This window comes from Phragmites australis, chromosome 1 (assembly GCF_958298935.1).
Source record: "Phragmites australis chromosome 1, lpPhrAust1.1, whole genome shotgun sequence".
Taxonomy (NCBI): Eukaryota; Viridiplantae; Streptophyta; class Magnoliopsida; order Poales; family Poaceae; genus Phragmites; species Phragmites australis.
This window is the reverse complement of record NC_084921.1, coordinates 49,418,475-49,436,099: the sequence shown is the minus strand read 5'-3', so window position 1 is coordinate 49,436,099 and position 17,625 is coordinate 49,418,475. Positions and strand designations below refer to the sequence as shown.

The following is a 17,625-nucleotide window of genomic DNA, read 5'->3' as shown; positions in this document are numbered from 1 at the left end:
CCTGTTTAAATAGCCTCCAATAAAAGCTCCGGGAAGGGGCCTGATGTTTAAAAAAAAATGGTAAAAGGGCCATCTACCATCGTCCCGCAAAAGTTGAAATTAACCAGACATACAAGAGGAAATAGTGGAGATTGCTAAGTGAAGGTTACATGCCTCAGGTTTTATCTTAGCGGAGAACTCAATTGGAAGCAGAATACAGGTGCAAAATCTGCATGATTTATGTCAAAAAGGTAAAGAACCTGCATGTTAAACACTGCTGTCATTGAGTTTTTTTTTCTTTCTTAATAAACACTGTCAGGAAGTGGATTATTTCAACTCCAGAGCTTCTGCTTTCTGTTACTCTGAGACTTCCCAATTAAGTCCACTCATAACATTATTTTAAAAAGTCCACTCAAAACATAAACAAATTAAGACAGTTCCTTCACCGCATCAGCAACCTGATGTGAGCATAAAGAGTGAAAAGTAGTACAAATATATTTAAAATTTTGTAACAAAAGCACATCAATTTTTTTCTTATGAATTAACAAGTAATAGCAATTCCTTTTTTGTTAGTCGACAAATTCAAATCTTGTTCATTAAACCTGCACTATGTAGTAAGAAAAGATGCACAAATACACTGACATTCGTGGCGTGATAGCCTGATAGGGAAAGGACCTCACGTCTCACTACCATCATAGACTAAATAAAGCTCACAGACCGTGGTTGCTCTTTCAATTAACAGAAATGCAAATGGTCCAAACTTACATCTATTACAAAGATCTACTTAATGTGTAAGAATGGACTACACGTCAAATCATGGTTTCCCCTGCTGTCAGAAGGAACTTTCACAGTAAGTAATTTGAATAAGAAAAGATGTATCATTTGCCTGTACATGCTTCACAACTAACTAGATAGCTTTGTACTGTCCAGTTTTTCTTTGTAAGAAAAGGCTTTTAAAGTTACCAAATTCTTTTGGAGGAGGTTTTTACAGACAGTGAATAACTAGCAAGAAGTTAAAGAGATTGACATTGTTCATTATCTTGTCTAGATACAACTGATGGCCAATCTTTGCTAAAGCAGGTACAGTTTCATAAATTCTGTTATCCCCTCATAATATATAAGAGCAGAGGTTTGCACTTACAGTACTCGAAAATTGAAACAGTTTGTTATTTTCGAATATGTAACTTTGATCAGAAGATCAAATATTTGAAGATGTAATCCTGAAATCCCATTAAATCATTGTGGTATTGATATACTCAGTATCTTTGTTGCATTTCATCAGCTACCTTTAAGCTATATATAGACATGATATTGATTGCTTCTTCCTAGAAATTTTCTGATATCAGTGCGTTGCAGATTTCCCAGTTTATGAATTGCCTCATCGTTGTCAAGGTTAAAGTTCAACTAAAGCCAGGATTAGTCATCTGTCAGAAGGAACTCATAGCGAAGGTTCTTGACTTCTTGCTGTGCTCCTCCAGCAGTGGTATTCATAATTGAATTATGCCAATACATATACATTTTCCAAGAAACAACCAGTCCAGTTCCAATGAAAGAAGTTGTAACTTGTAAGGTAAGACCTTCCGGCTTTCGTAGTTTTTGAATTGTTTTATACTTTACACACCCAAATCTAAAGCAGTGTTACACATGACAAACAGTCGACAGCCACAGTGGACAGAACTTACCATGGCAACAAAGGAGTAGATCAAGAGAGGATACAGCAGGAGTTACATGACTAGGATCTAACACCTTAAAAATAAAGGAAAATAATCTCTACAAGGAAAAAGATACAATATATGTTGGAACAAACAAATCGGATATAACATGGGGAGGTTTATGACAGATTTTCCTAACCTCACAGCATTTTTGACCCATGCCCACAAGGAAACACATGATCATAATTAGCGTCTCCAGCTTTTATTGCTGGTTCATCAAAATACCCGAACTGTAAATCTCAGTGTTGCCACAAAACTATGACATCAGAAGAGGCAACAGAAATTCCCCTGTACTAGCTTCCAGGAAGTGAACTATATCAACAAGAAATTATGTCTGCTGCATTAGATCTAATTAGATCAGACAATTATTAAGGGGTCTAAATAGAACCACTAATGTCAGTAGCGTGGATGTATACGGGCCTACTGATTATACGAGTAATGAACTTTGAGCTGTAAAAGATACAACAAGCAATGTCCTATCTCCCAAGAATTCAGTGTCTGGACATGCATAATAATTGCCTAAGAAAACCCCTGGTTTCATGCCTTACTTCAGTTTCCTCTAATGGATATTCTTTATCCTCCAATATGCCATTTATATGTTTGTTTATATATATAACAACAACAAAGCCTTTCGGTCCCAAACAAATTAGGGTAGGCTAGAGATGAAACCCATAAGATCTTGCAAGTCTAGTCATGGCTCTGGCACGTGGATAGCTAACTTCCACGCACCCCTGTTCATGGCTAGTTCTTTGGTGATATTCCAGTCTTTCAGATCCCTCTTTACAGACTCCTCTCATGTCAAGTTTGGTCTACCTCGACCTCTCTTGACATTATCCGCACGCTTTATTCTTCCGCTATGTACAGGCGCTTCTGAGGGCCTGCGTTGTATATGCTCAAACCATCTCAAACGATGTTGGACAAGCTTCTCTTCAATTGGTGCTACACCAACTCTATCACGTATGTCATCATTCCGAACCCGATCCTTTCTTGTGTGGCCACACATCCATCTCAGCATGCGCATCTCCGCTACACTCAACCGTTGGACATGTCGCCTTTTAGTTGGCCAACATTCTGCGCCATAAAACATCGCGGGTCTAATTGCCGTCCTATAGAACCTGCCTTTTAGCTTCTGTGGTACTCTCTTGTCGCAGAGGACGCCGGAAGCTTGGCGCCACTTCATCCATCCGGCTTTGATTCGATGGCTCACATCTTCATCGATTTCACCATCCTTCTGCAGCATCGACCCCAAATATCGAAAGGTATCCTTCTGAGATATCACCTGCCCGTCAAGGCAAACCTCATCCTCCTCGTGCCTAGTAGTACTAAAATCGCACCCCATGTACTCAGTTTTAGTTCTACTAAGCCTAAAACCCTTCGACTCCAAGGTCTGTCTCCACAGCTCCAACTTTCCATTTACCCCCGTCCAACTAGCATAAATAAATACTTCAGTAAAACGCATTACATGTACCTCTTTCCATCTGGTAAAAGTAAAAGAGGAGACATATTTTGTGATTGCGGCATATACTTTATAAGCTGCTATTGTGGAGATGCGTACTGCAGGAAACATAAAAAACACTTGAATGGACCATTAATACCATGAAACATCTAAATATGCTCCCCTTTTTTAAGTTTGAAATAAATAGAAAATACAAGATAAGTAGTTTCCAATAGTAAAAATAGCTGCTGAGCAGCCTATTATGACTATTCCACTATCTTGAGGCAGTTCAACTTGTAGGGGGCCTAGGTGTTTTTTTTTATAAACACTTAACTTGCTACAGGGTTATACAGTTTCCCCTATTCTCAAGAATAGGATAGCAACGACAGTTCCCCTCGATGGCTTGATGCAAGCTTATCTATGATACATGAAACTTGATGCGCTTGTTTTTAGGAAAACTATAGCACTATCTTGAGGAATCTTATTTTACAGAAACACGAATATTCATGGCAATCATGCATGCGTCAATGTACAATTTGTGCTCTAGAACTGGACTCAATAATGACAAACATATCTGAACTCACTACTGCATAATGGTCCAAGTAAAAAAATGCAATTAGCTTATGTAATCACATAATACGTATTGTTACCAGGAAGAGTTTTGGATTGCCATTGTATTTATTTTCCACTGCCTCGATACCAAGCTACCGTCCGTCCCCTGCACTGATAATCAATGATATCAGCTTATATTCCTGCAACAAGTACGAAATGCAGTCCTGTCCATTACCTTATACTTGCTTAGGGGAGATGGATCAGAAAATGGGCACTGGAAGTCTGAAAACACCCCAGAGTCCAGATACAAAGTTCAAGCTTTGAATTCACTCAACAGAACCATAAAGTGATCGCAGTTAAACATTCCCCGTCGGTAACAAATACAAGGTCTTCCAAAAACTTTATCCAATCTGTGAGGCATTGATCACAAAACAACCAATAACTGCAGATTGTGCTTTGGCACAAGCATACAACAACTATACACCCTTCTCATTCCATCAGTAAATGACTGCACTGCAGCATCAAGTATCAACGCCCAGGGCCTTGTGGCTGCCAAAGCCTGTCATCATGCATCCCACTCCCGGTTCAACCACTGAAACCTTGAAATATGAATCCAACAAAATTTCAGAATTCAGTCACAGCCTATGCTTGCATCAGTACCACCATTGATATACAAACTCTAGTGCTCTACTACCTTACCCAGTTTGGCCTCGAGAGCATCGATTAGCACATGGCTGCGGACATCCATTCAAAAAGAGCACCGTAAGCATGGACACCACCGAGACACTAATCAGGCTGAGCGATCAGGTAGAGTTATGGAACCTCTTCACTTCGACGAGAAGTTTAGTGCCTATTTCTTCTTAAGAAAAAGCCACCTAGTTCCTCCTAGGTTGGTCACTATTTCTTTTAACCTCTCCACTTCTCCGGCGTTTCAAATAAGCAGGCGGTATCCAACAGTCCCATCCACCCACTGATCCCTTTACTGCTTTCCGTGCACCAACACCGCTGACGAACAACGCTTATACACATTTCCCTTTGAGAACACGCATACACATTTCAACAAACAGCTTCCGGGCAAAAACCACTGGCGCGTGCTAGGTGCCACCTTACGATCAGATTACCTCATCGGAGCGCCAGCGGGCAACCATACGGGCGTCATCGCGGTTGCCGGTACCGCTGGTTGGTCGCGACGGTGGCAAACGAGCGCACGACCTTAGGGTAGCAGCAAGCCTAGCCCTACGCCCTATCAGCACGCACCAGACCAAACGCGCAGGCGGACTGGCGCTGTCACCGGTGCTGGGGATGGCCGCCGATCAGCAAGGCCCCGATGCGTTCGCCGCCGCCCGCGTTGCGTTAGACGGGCTTGACGTCGGGATCGCGCCGCCCTCGCATGTTTGGTGTTTGGAATTTTGGATTGGCGGGCGAAGGGTGGATGCAGTAAAATGTGCTGCCTGCCATCGAGGCGTTGGAGTCTGCCCCTTTTTTTTTCCAAATGAACGGGAAGAAATTTCTGTGCGGCAGGGCCTTAATCCCTTCTCTAGTTCTCTTAGACCATCTCCAACAGGTAACTCAAATCTTCATCCTCAAAATACTATTATAGCATCCCCTATCACTATTACAGTATCCCCTATCCCTAACACTGTAGCAGTACTGTATCACTAGATAGAGGATCTATTGGAGATGGATTTCTAGTGCTACAGTATACCGCAAAACACTGTAGCACTAGAATCCTCAAATTTGGAGACTCCGTTGGAGATGGCCTTATACAGATCCTACCTGAGATTAAGCCACATGACACCGGCACCAATCTTAAAGCAACCTTTCCCTCCTTTTCTCAACAGTACCCCCATGGCACTATTCCACATCTTTTTTCACAGACCATCTTTACATTTAGATTGAGATGTACCATCTCTACAACTCAACACTCAAAGGCAAGTCTCACGTACTAAATTTGTGACCTAGTAGTAATAATGGAGTGATAGTTTATTGAACATACATAACTTTCACGTTCCTTCTGCAAAAGAGTTTAGTTATCAAATGGAGCTCGGAACAAAGAAGATTTGAGTATGTAGTTTTGTAATAAATTTGTTAGGAAAAAAACTATAGCTATTCGATAGCCCCTTTAAATTTGTAACTCTACTATAGTTCCATCAATCCATCTACAACTTATTCGTAGTTCCACTCTAATTGCTCAGCGTGATGTACCCTTAAGAAAAAAAAAAATCTAAGAATGGATACATCCCCAAGACCCCAACTTTATAAATGAGTGGTACCTAATAATTGTCCAGGGATTGCTTTTCGAAAGCTAATTATCCCGCAGCTGTAACCATATTATTTGGATTGGCTGATCACGTCTCTCACTTTGTCCTTGATGTTTGTCGTCACTGATGACTTTTTTCTGCACGCGGTGATCAAATAGAAACAGATGCCTCCCTCTTATCTATAAGGATGTACATTGATTGCTTAATTGATCTCATGATTCGGATTGATAGACTGATATTCTAGCATCCCAGGTATAGATTAAAGATCTGCCATCAGTTGGGCTGTTACAAAAGCAGGCCTAACAAAGACAGGAGAGATTCTAAATTCAGGATACCTCTCATATCTAATATAAAATTTTATATAAATTAATCTATATAAAATATATTATTAAAAATGGATCAACTTTAAGACATATAATTAGATTTCCCGTAAATCCCGTATCTGCTCTTGGCATGCTCAGATCAGCCGCTTCTTCGTTCCCCTGAATCCCCGAGCAAGTCGACAGAAACATCCTTTTCCTGACGAGGAAAGCCGCCAGCGAGTTGTCGATTCAGCGGCGCAGATCAAATCTACTCTTTTTGTTCGCTGGCCATTAACCTACTGGTCACCAAACAAACGGTGGCTGTCGTGCTGTTCCCGCTCATCCACGGTGCTGCTGTGCTGGGGCCTGGGGTACGCGACGCTGTCCGGGCGCGGTGGCAAGCGCAGATTCCGTGGCACTCGACGACGGCTCGGTTCGTCGTCTCCAACCCACCAAGACCACGTACTCCATCCACGCAGGGTGTTAATACAAAAACGAGCCTTAACTCACATAATAATTAGCTCAAACAACACACACGTAATTAGGAAAACGTAAAAGTTAATCTGCGTAATGCGTTTGGTGATGCCATCTTGAGTTGATAGTGAATACCACGATCGAGATAAAGTCGTTCGTGATGTAGAATGTGATGTAGCGCCGGCGTGATGGAGATGATCGGTATAGACGATATAGAGGTGTTGACGTAGATGTTACAGTGGAGACCGTTGATGCAGTTCGGTTGATTCAGTGCAGTAGCGGTGACGGTCTTCGATTGTTTTCAGTGCCCTGATGATCATGGGTGGTTTAGATGTGTTGGAGGAGAGATAGAGCCATGTGAGATCGATCCCTCATGGGCGCCGGCTCCTCCCCCTTATATATGTGGTGCTACAAGGGTCGGAGCTACAACTAATCATTGGTTGCGCCTCTGACCAAGTCACATAGAGGGGGCGGACTCTTCTGTTTTTTCGGTCTTTCTGTTTTCACTCGTTAGGTGCCTTAGATCAATCTAACATTCTCTCTTGATCGTATGGCTAAACATCATAAGCCTATTCTAAATGAAAATAGCATACCAAGGTAAAACGTTACATCGGTCAATAAAAATTACCACTGAAACCCAAATACCTATAGCATACTATTCCATCTCAAAATAGATATTCATTATTCTTAATAGGAGTTGGTTTGTTTTATAGCTCTCTTATCCAGAATCATTGGCTTTTTAAAAACCTCGTGCTGGTAACATGATCAAAAAAATATGAGATGGTAAACCTTTACTTAGCAGATCCGCAAACATTGATTTAGTACTTATATGCTTGACACTAATTGTTTGATCCTGAATTTTATCTTTCACAATATGATTCTCAATGTCGATGTGTTTGGCAGCACCACTCGACTTGTTGTTACTTGTATAGAAAATTACATGTTGATTATTGCAGTATAATGTAAGTGGCTTTGAAATACTGTCGATCACTCCTAATCCCAGGAAAAATTTCTTTAGCCATACAGCCTGTCCGGTAGCTTCATAACATCTACAAACTCAACCTGCATCATTGACGATGCCATAAATGTATGTTTGGAGCTTTTCCACGAGATAGCTCCCCGAGTGAGGGTGAAGATATAGCCTGATGTGGATTTTTTTTATCCACACACCCCTAAAGTCTGCATCTGAATAACTAATAACTTCAAGGTTATCAAATTTTCTAAATATGACCATGTAATTCTTAGTTCAATACAGATAACGAAGGACTTTTTTAATGACTTTTCAGTGATCTAGTCTTGCATTTGACTGATATCTGTTAAGCATCCTGGTAACAAAAGCTAAATCAGGGCATGTACATACTTGAGCATACATAATGCTTCCGACAGCTGAAGCATAAGGAACTGACTTCATCTGATTAGTTTCATATTAGTTCCTCGAATATTGATATGTCGCAACTTAAAGCCTTTAACAATAGGAGTAGGTGTGGCAAAGCACTTATATATATTGTATTTTTTCAGTACTCTGTCAATGTATGTCTTTTAAGACAAACCTAATACTCATTTACACCAATTTTAATGAATCTCAATGCCAAAAACGTAAGAAGCTTCACCTACATCCTTCATATCAAAATTAGAGAAAAGAAATCTCTTGATTTTAAATAATATATCCTTATCAATGCTAGTCAATAAGATATCATCCACATAAAGATTTAAAATGGTGAATTTTCCCCTTTAAAATTTACATAAATGCAGTTATCAACCTTATTTTCTTTAAAGCCTAAATTTTTAATGATTTTATTAAACTTGAGATACTACTGGCTAAACGCTTGTTTTAGATCATAAATTAATTTTTTAAGGCGACATCCTAAATGTTCCTTGCCTTCTATGACAAAATCTTCCGGCTGAGCCATGTAAACATTTTCTTCCAAGTCACCATTAAGGAATATCGTCTTTATGCCGATCTGATGTAGCTCTAAATCATAATACGCTACAAGCGTCATAATTATTCTGAAAGAATCTTTACTTAATATAAGAGAGAAAATTTTATTATAGTTGATCCCTTCTCTTTGCGAGTAGCCCTTAGCTACGAGCCTCGCTTTGAATCTTTCGATGTTATCCTTTGAGTCATGTTTGATTTTGTAGACCCATTTAAAGTCTACTATTTTGGATCGTCAGAGATTTCTACTAGGTCTCACATATCATTATTGCTTATAGACTTTAATTCGTCCTTCATGGTATTAAGTCACTCAGGTAAATGCTCACTCATCATGACCTCTTTATACGAGTTAGGATTTTCTGTCTTCCCTATATCATTAACATCTTCATTCATATAGACAATGTAATCATTCGAGATGGCAAGTCTCGTATTACCGTTGTGATCTCCTGATCAATTTACTAGGCATTGCAGGACCAGGACTAGGTACTGCAGGGGACTGCTGAGGCTCATCGTTAGGTGTATCATTAGGATTTTAAGAGATCTCATCAAGGGATGCACTGACATTAGTTTCTACTAAAGGTGCAACCACCTGGGGCACAGAGATATAAGGCTCTTGGATCAGCAATGTAGGAACATAAACCTGCTTTTCCTTGAGATTAACTTTCTTGGGCTCCAGACCCCTGTTCTAAAAAAATACAGCGTGTCATGTTTCAACAAACTTAGTGATTTTATCTGGACAGTAAAAATGATACCTATTCGATCTCTCGGGTTACCCGATAAAGTTACAACTAACTATCTTAGAATCTAATTTCCCAATACGTGGATTAAAACTTTAGCTTCAACTGCACAGCCCCCACACACGTAAATACTTCAAAGAGGGATTTCTCTTAGTTCATAATTCATAAGGTGTTTTTGGAACTGATTTACGGGGAACATGATTGAGAATGTGCACGTCTGTCTTAAGTGCCTCCATCCACAATCCAACGGATAAGCTAGAATAGCTGAGCATACTTTGCAACATATCCATAAGTGTGCAATTGCGTTGCTCAGCTACCCCATTCTGCTGAGGTTCATTAGGTATAGAATATTAGGCTACTATGCCATTTTCCTGAAGGAAACTGTCAAAGTGATCGAGGATTTGCCCATAATGAGCATGTCTCCCATAATACTCTCCCTCGTTTCAATCTCACTACTTTAATCTTTAGGTTATGCTAATTTTCTATCTCAACCTAAATATCTTGAATTTATTGAGAGACTCAAATCGATCTTTAATGAGGTAGATATAGTCGTAACAGAAGAAATCACCAGTGAAGGTAATGAAAGAATCAAAACCATCAACTGATGTCACGGGAAAAGGACCGCATATGTCAGTATAAATTAATTCTAATAAGCTTGTGTTCCGAGTGATCCCTTCTTTATTTGCTTAACATATTTTACTTTAATGCAATCTATGTAGTGGTCAGAGTCGCTAAGGGTTGGATAATCTCTTCCTTAATGAGACGTCCCATTCTCCCCCTCGAAATGTAGCCTAAGCGATAATGCTACAGTTCAAAGAAGTCTTATTAGTTGTACTTCTCTTTCTCTTATGGCTCACATCACAGACATTTATAGACACATAGAATTCATTAAGAGAAAACATATAAAGTTTGTCTTGTCGGATGACAAGATCAATAATATCTGAATCAAACTTATAATGCACTTATTGTCTCTAAACTTACAATGAAAACCATCATCATCTAACATTGAAACTGAAATAAGATTCCTCCTTATGGTAAGAACATAAACTAAATTATTCAATCTAAGAGTGAAGTGTCGAAGATTAGTTCGATATGAATCCACTATCAAGACCTAATAGAAGGAATCTAATAGCTTCAACTTCAGCTTCCTTCCCATTGGCCACTATAAAATTTCGCTCCCCCTTTTCTAATGTTCTCATGGTAAGAAATCCCTGTAAAGAGTTGGTAACATGCACAGTGACACCTGAGTCAATCCACCAGGAATTAAGGAAAAAAAATAGTATAAAGAGATTCATCAACAAATGTTATTAAATCATTACACTTCTTTGCGAGCCACTTTAGGAAACCAACATAATCTTTTTGGTAGTGGTCCTTCTTATGGAAGAAGTGGCATCCATCGTCCTTAGATTCTTGAGAGGCATGAGCAGAAGGAGCAGGTGCCTTGGACGCCTTCTGTGCTGCCTTGTCGTGCTTAGTGATGAAATGCAATTCTCCTTAGAGCTGAAATCTCCTTAGAATTTTCTTTTGTTTTTGGGCTGCTAACTTGATTAACAAAATCTTTCTTTTTAGGCCTCAACATCTCTTCCTCTTAGACACACATCATGATCAAGACGCTCATGATCCATTTCTCATTCTGAGTATCGTAGCTAATCTTAAAGGGAGAAAACCCATGAGGAAGAGATGTCATAATGAAATGGATAAGAAAAGCATTAGAGATTTCCATTTCCATGCTCTTGAGTTTGGCAGTCATGTCTGTCACAATCATGACGTGTTCTCTTATATCGCCGGATCCATAATTATATATAGTATTGAGGAGCTTCTGAATTAATGTACTGATATAAATTTTGGAGGTGGTTTTGAATTGCTCCTTCACGGATGCCAAGTACGTCTTATCCTTTTCTGAGGTTGGGATTACTCCCCTTATAGCTTCTGATATCGAGTTCCTCATTATCATAAGAGACATGCGGTCGCACCGCTCTCACTTCTCAGAAATTGCATTATAAGTTTTCTTTAGTTCATCATTCTCCATGCCAATGGTAGGAGCAGTGAGAGTGTCAACCCTGAGTGCATAGTCAATGTCCAAAACTCCAATGATAAGAGTCACCTTAGCTTTCCAAGCGACAAAGTTATTCCCCATAAGTTGCTCTATGCCGTCAATTGTGACGGCAACAGAGAAAGCGTTAAGAGCTAGAGAGAAAAGTTGGGCCAAATTAGAAATTTATTATGAATAAATTTGCACAAAAATAACCTTACGTTGGTCCGATTAAAATCATGCAAAAATTAAAATTAAAACTCTAATCTGCATCACCGTTGGGCAGAAAACGGAAAAGAACTTGTATGAATGAACACATAAAACAACGCATTATTACAGTCAACTTTAGTCAGAAAGTAATTATGAACCTATAAATTGATTGTAAAATTCTCAAAAAAAATCTTCCTGTTGGTTCCAATTCATCTAGAGAATTAATCATAATTTTGTGCATTAAACATAATTTATTTGTGCCTTAAAGATCAATAATTCGAGTGCATAGATTAGAAAAACGTTAGAAAACACCGGAAGATCCATCAAAATGAAAAAACCCAACAAAACACAAAACCCGCCATTTTGGCCCATTTCAGTCGCGCGGTCCGGCTCCATTTGCGCTCACCAGTGACCATGACCTGGAAAGGCACCACTCGGCCCAACCTCCCTTGCGCACGCCTGCGAGAATCCTGCCCTTCCATTCAGATCCGATGGTCATCCGCTGTTTTTGCCGGATCAAAACCGTGCTGGGACGCCAGTTGCCCTAACTCTAGCCCCATTCCTCCCCTTCCGTCCTGAGGGCGCCGTGTGAGAGAGAAGCAAGAGAGGGAGGCTGTCGAGGAAAATCCTATGGTGGCAAGCCGCTGGCGAAGAAGAGAGAGAGAGAGAGAGAGAGAGAGAGAGAGAGAGAGAGAGAGAGAGGGGGGAGGGGGGAAGGGGAGAGGAGAGTAGAGTAGAGCCACAACTGAGCACACATGGGTCGGTTCGCCGGAGCATGTGTGCGGTGGCACGCGGCTTTGTCGAGCCGGTCTTCGGTGGTTTCATGAAGGCGCCATGCGTGTGCGACGGAAAAGAGGCAAGCTCTGGCGGATCTATGATGCGCGTAAGGAGATGGCATGACACGAGGAGGTCCGAGCCAGAGGGTCTGCATGTGACCAATGCCAAAGAGGGGGATCAGTCAGAGGCAGGGACGAAGCAACTCTGGAGGCCTCAACGTTGACCAAAAATACCTCAAAACCGTAAGTCAGCTCACCTTCATTAGTTCTAGGGTTCAGGATTTGGGTTTTGAATCGGGGAATTGAGTACTTTCTTTAGAATTTGCATTAGGGTTTCTCAAATTTCCCCAATTCCCCTCCTTCCCAATGCTACCTGAGTTCAATTCGGCACTAAACATGTTGATTTGCGCCCAAACCAACACAAAAAACACACAAGCATACATAGACATGCATAAACATGATTAATTGACTCTAATTAGAGGTATAAAACATTAAGTCACATTAATCTGATCCTAATTTGATCTTGAGGACACATAATTGAACATTAAAAGATCTAAGCCGAAGCTAATTAGGCCCAATTTCTTCTAATCTAAAACAAAAGCACTTAAATGAGAACAATTAGAGCCAATTTTCCACTAATTAACATGATTAAGTCTAATTGTTGACAAATTAAAGTCATCCAAAACTAATTAAGCCTAATTGGATCTGGTTAGGACTAATTAGGCTATGATATCATTATTAATACAAAAATGGGTCTTAACTCACATAATGATTAGCCCTAATAACAGACACACTAAACCTGTATTTGGTGATGGCATCTTGAGTTGAAAGTGAATAGCAAGATCGAGATGGAGTCGTTCATGATGTAGAGAGTTGGTGCAGTGCCGGTGTGACGGAGATAATCAATATAGGCGATGTAGAGGTGTTGATGTAGATGTTGCAGTGAAGATTGTCGATGCCGTTCGGTTGATGCAGCGCAGTAGCGGTGGTAACCTTTAATCCATTTTCAACACCCTGATGATCGTAGATGGTTTAGATGTGTTGGGAAGAGATAGGGCCGCATGAGATCAATCCCTCACAGGTGTTGGCTCCTCCCCCTTATATATACGGCGCTGCACGGATCAAGACCACAACCAATCGTTGGTTGCGTCTTCAATAAGGCGTGGAGAGGAGGCTAATTCTATTTTTCTCGGTCTTTTCGTTTCCACTCATTAGATGCCGAGATCAATCCAACACAGGGGACCAACAGTCATTTCCAGTCCCAGGTGTGATGGACTGATGGCCATCGTCTTCCTGGCGTCGGACTTGGAAGAGCTCCAGCTATTCTATTACGCACATCCAATTCGTCCCCCCTTCTCAATTTTTGAGGATGACAAAATGCCGTCGCTTTCAGCTTATCCTGTGAAGCTATGCATGCACCTTTGAGGAGTACAATTTGCAAGCAACTACCGCAACAAATTCAGCGTATGTACCACAGGCAAGACAAGACTTCAGATATATTTACAATCGATAGTACAATTCCAGGGAAGAAGAAAGCATAGACCACTGTAACAGAGCAACATATTATACATCCTCGTAGGATTAGATAGCAGCACTACTACAATACAAGCGGCAACAGCAACTTATTGCACCACACCTCCGCTACAGTGCTAGTTTATTACGGTACAAAGGCATCTAACAATCTAGATTGGTACAATAACCGTATTAGGACATGCTTATTGCCCAGGGATAAGGGGCGACAAGGAACACACGGTCACAGCTTGACGTATTTACAGTCACGCAGGATGCAATGTAACCAGCCACTGAGGGCAGTCCAGCCTCCTTCCAGCAAGGGAGTAATATGCAAGAACCTGAGGTTGGCTATCCAGACAAGGTTGCCCATCCGCCGTCATCTGATACGCGCTCTCGGGACTTGGAGGCACGAATTCGATGTTCCAGAAGGGCCTGGCCATGAGCAGGAGGTCCCGGCCTGTTTGAGAGGCTCTGTACCCCTGCACCCATATGTACCTCAGTGAGGGCATCTGGAGCACAGCTTCGGCTAGAGCTCGCTCACTGAAGCAGCAGCTTCTCAGTTCGAGCTTCCGAAGGTTTGTGCACCCCATTGCAAAGTGGATCAGTCCATGGTCAGATTCACCAACGTTGCCAAGTAGCATGTATTGGATGTTTCCACTGTATTGTCCAATGTAGCCAAGGCCTACATCCGAGAGCCCTCCCGGTCTCAGGTAGAGAGCAAACCTCCGAAGTTTGGTGCAATTCCTCAATAGAGCGCGGACACCATTGTCAAGCGGCAGATCTGTTATTTCATTTTCTCTGTCAAGTAGAACAAGCCGGAAGTCATAAAGATTTTTGCAGAAAGTCCCAATTGATTCCAGCGCTCCGTTGGTGATATCAGATACATAGGCAGCTATGTACTCCAGTTCACGGCAACCAACAGCTACGGCGGTCAAGCCTAACTGAGAGACTCCACCCTGCTCTTCTTGACCTGGATCATCATCCCCCCGCTCAATTCGGAGTCTTCGTAGCTTCTTGCATGTATCAGCAACAACTTCTAGTCCTCTATCTCCTATCACATTTCTTACCTGTTGAGAACATCAACATTGTCAATTGAAATGAGATAGCCACTGATTTAAGACACAAAAAGTACAATGATGTAGATAGAAAACATTACCTCAAGAACCAGTAGGTTGGGGCATTTAGCAATAAGCTGGCAATGATCTTCAGTGGTGAGAAAAGTGTACTGCAAGTCCAGTTTCTTGAGTTTTGCAGAAAAAGGAAAGATAATAGGCATCTCATTTGTACCCATGAAGGTAAGCCCCAATAAGCATAGTCTGGGTGGGAATTTAACCTTTTCAAACTCGGTGTACTCTCCAACTTCACAAAATGCTCCTCCAGCAAATTCTTGTAATGCTTTGGAGGTTTGGAAAAAAACAATCAGACCTGAAAGATCACACTCACTCATCTTCAATGAAATCAATGATTTGCAGTTCTTTGCAAGGAGCTCCAGATCAGCTGGCTCCACTTTGAGGTCAGTCATGTAGAAGTTCAGTGTCACCAGAACAGAATTGTTGACAGCAAGTACATGGAGCCATTCACTGCCGTTATCACCAATTATGCATTCTTCCAGGAATAATGTTCTCAGAGATCTGTTTGAGACAATTTAGAATAATATGTTACAGCAGTGATCTCATGAGCAGCTAGAATGATGAATTCACTGTGAAGCAGGAATATAACATCCAAAAAGAACTTGCTAAAGGGCCTTAGAAATAGACGAGTGTGCTACGATGAGGGGATAATTGACTTGCAACCAGAAAAGTCATAAAAGTTTGTCGCCTCCAGTATCGAAAAGAAAAGTACCTTCAATACGTGTTTCTATGTGCACATTTCACAAGTTCAACTCTTTGAAACTAGATATATGCATCGAACACAGAAAAATCATGCACATCAACTATTCAATTTCCTTAGCCAACTTATTTAAAATCATCGCTGCAGAATTCAAACTAAGAAAACCAAGCATTAAACCATCGGAGAGAAATCTTGCAAAAAGAAAGAAAAAAAGAGAAAAGATGCTGCCTGAAATACATGACATGCCACTATATGAATGTGGAATTGATTGATAACAGAAACCAACAAATTGCAAGTTGCAACTGGATCTTGGTCAAAAATATGTTTCATTAGGGACAGAGTAGTCCTGTTCAAGTCCAATCAGCGCAAGTACTCTTGGGAAAGAAAGATCACCTGCCATTCTGGCAATACATCAAACTATTGCTTGCTTATGACAAACTGCTTTATCATCTATAAGTTGCTTTGAAATAATTACTAAGTACTAGGGGCTCTTCACATCCAGACCAAGTACTTGTTGAGACGGGAAAAAAACACTGGGCAAATAAACGATCAAATCACAACTACTCTGGAACAATCTTTTGCATATCTAATGCTCATATCAATTTGATGTAGAAAATTCTAGCGTGTGTGGAAGCCAATTTCTCGGAGAAGAGAGCCAGAGAATCCAGAAATGGGCGAACTGAGTCTTGGTTCCATTTTGCCCTTATTAGCACATTTATCTACTTAGAGAAACTGCCACACAGCTCACACGTATCAATTTCTCCGTTTAGGAACATCTCCACCAGATAATCATGATCTCTCTAAGCGGGGGGAAAAGATCAGGCACTCAATTGCGCAACCATACACCTTACTTTTCCAGCACACAGTAATGGGCAAGAAGGCGAAAAGGACATAGTACAGCAGAGCACTAGTGCAAGGAACTGAAGGAAGGGAAGAACTGTTAGTACCTGCAGGAGCGGGCGACGAGGCGGAGGGCATCCGTGGAGAAACCGGAGCATTTGTCAAGCTTGAGCACCTGCAGCATATGTCCGCGCGCGCGGACGAGCACCGCGATGTCGTCGTCCGTGACGGTCATGCGGCGCAGGTGGACCGCCTTGAGGCACTCAAGCGGCGCGGCGAGCTCAGCGACCCAGGGTGCGGTGTAGGCGCCCCAGTCGTCGGGGATGAGCCCGTACATAGCGGCACGGGGCCTCCCTTTGAGCGCGAGCGACTCGAGCCGCGGGAACCTGGCGCGTAGTCGGGCCGGCTCGGCGGCGTAGCAGAAGCCGACGGTTACGTGCTTGCGTGTGAGCGCGTCGATACGGTGCCAGCGGCGGCACACAAGCGAGGCCGCCTCACGGTCGCGTGGGTCGTCGATGTAGCCGAACACAAGGTGCAGCGCCTCCTCTGGGACGCCGTCGCAGCCGAAGCTGAGCGCGCGGCTCAGCCGCCGGGGCTCCGGCACCTCGCCGCCCATCGGAACGGAGGCGGATCAGCTACCGCGCAGGGCTGGCTCGCCGGGGATCTAGGCCGAGCCCGGCGAGAGGTGGGGGCATGGAGAATTTTCTTACCCTTTTACTCTGATTTTTGCGGGTGTGTGAGCTTGTGAGAGGACGGGAGGAGAATTATTGGAGGAGGAGGAGAGAGAGAGAGAGAGAGAGAGAGAGAGAGAGAGCAGCGGCGGCGGCCAGCGGGGGATGGCGATTGGACAGAGCAGCGTTTACTCCGTCCTGCGCGGATCAGCCGGTTGTGCCGCGCCACGTAAGCACCTGGTGGACGGTGATAAATGGCCGCGCCCGCCGGGCGCAGCACAGTGCTGAGTGAGCTGCAGTGCTGCACTACAACCAGCTCAAAAAGGGTTATTGTCCTGTCTGTGATTTTTTATTATCGATTTGGAA

The 17,625-nt window shown here is 42.2% G+C and overlaps 1 protein-coding gene across 1 annotated transcript; it reads right to left on the bottom strand.

The window, feature by feature from the left end:
- Positions 1-13,946: 13,946 nt before the first annotated feature.
- Positions 13,947-17,416, bottom strand: LOC133924734 (coronatine-insensitive protein homolog 1a). The gene is made up of 3 exons (XM_062370405.1): positions 16,696-17,416; positions 15,075-15,549; positions 13,947-14,985 (listed from the first exon to the last, which is right to left on the bottom strand). Exons 1-3 carry the CDS (start codon positions 17,202-17,204, stop codon positions 14,182-14,184), a joined length of 1,788 nt encoding a protein of 595 aa, XP_062226389.1. The 5' UTR covers positions 17,205-17,416; the 3' UTR covers positions 13,947-14,181.
- Between the last annotated feature and the right edge of the window lie 209 nt (positions 17,417-17,625).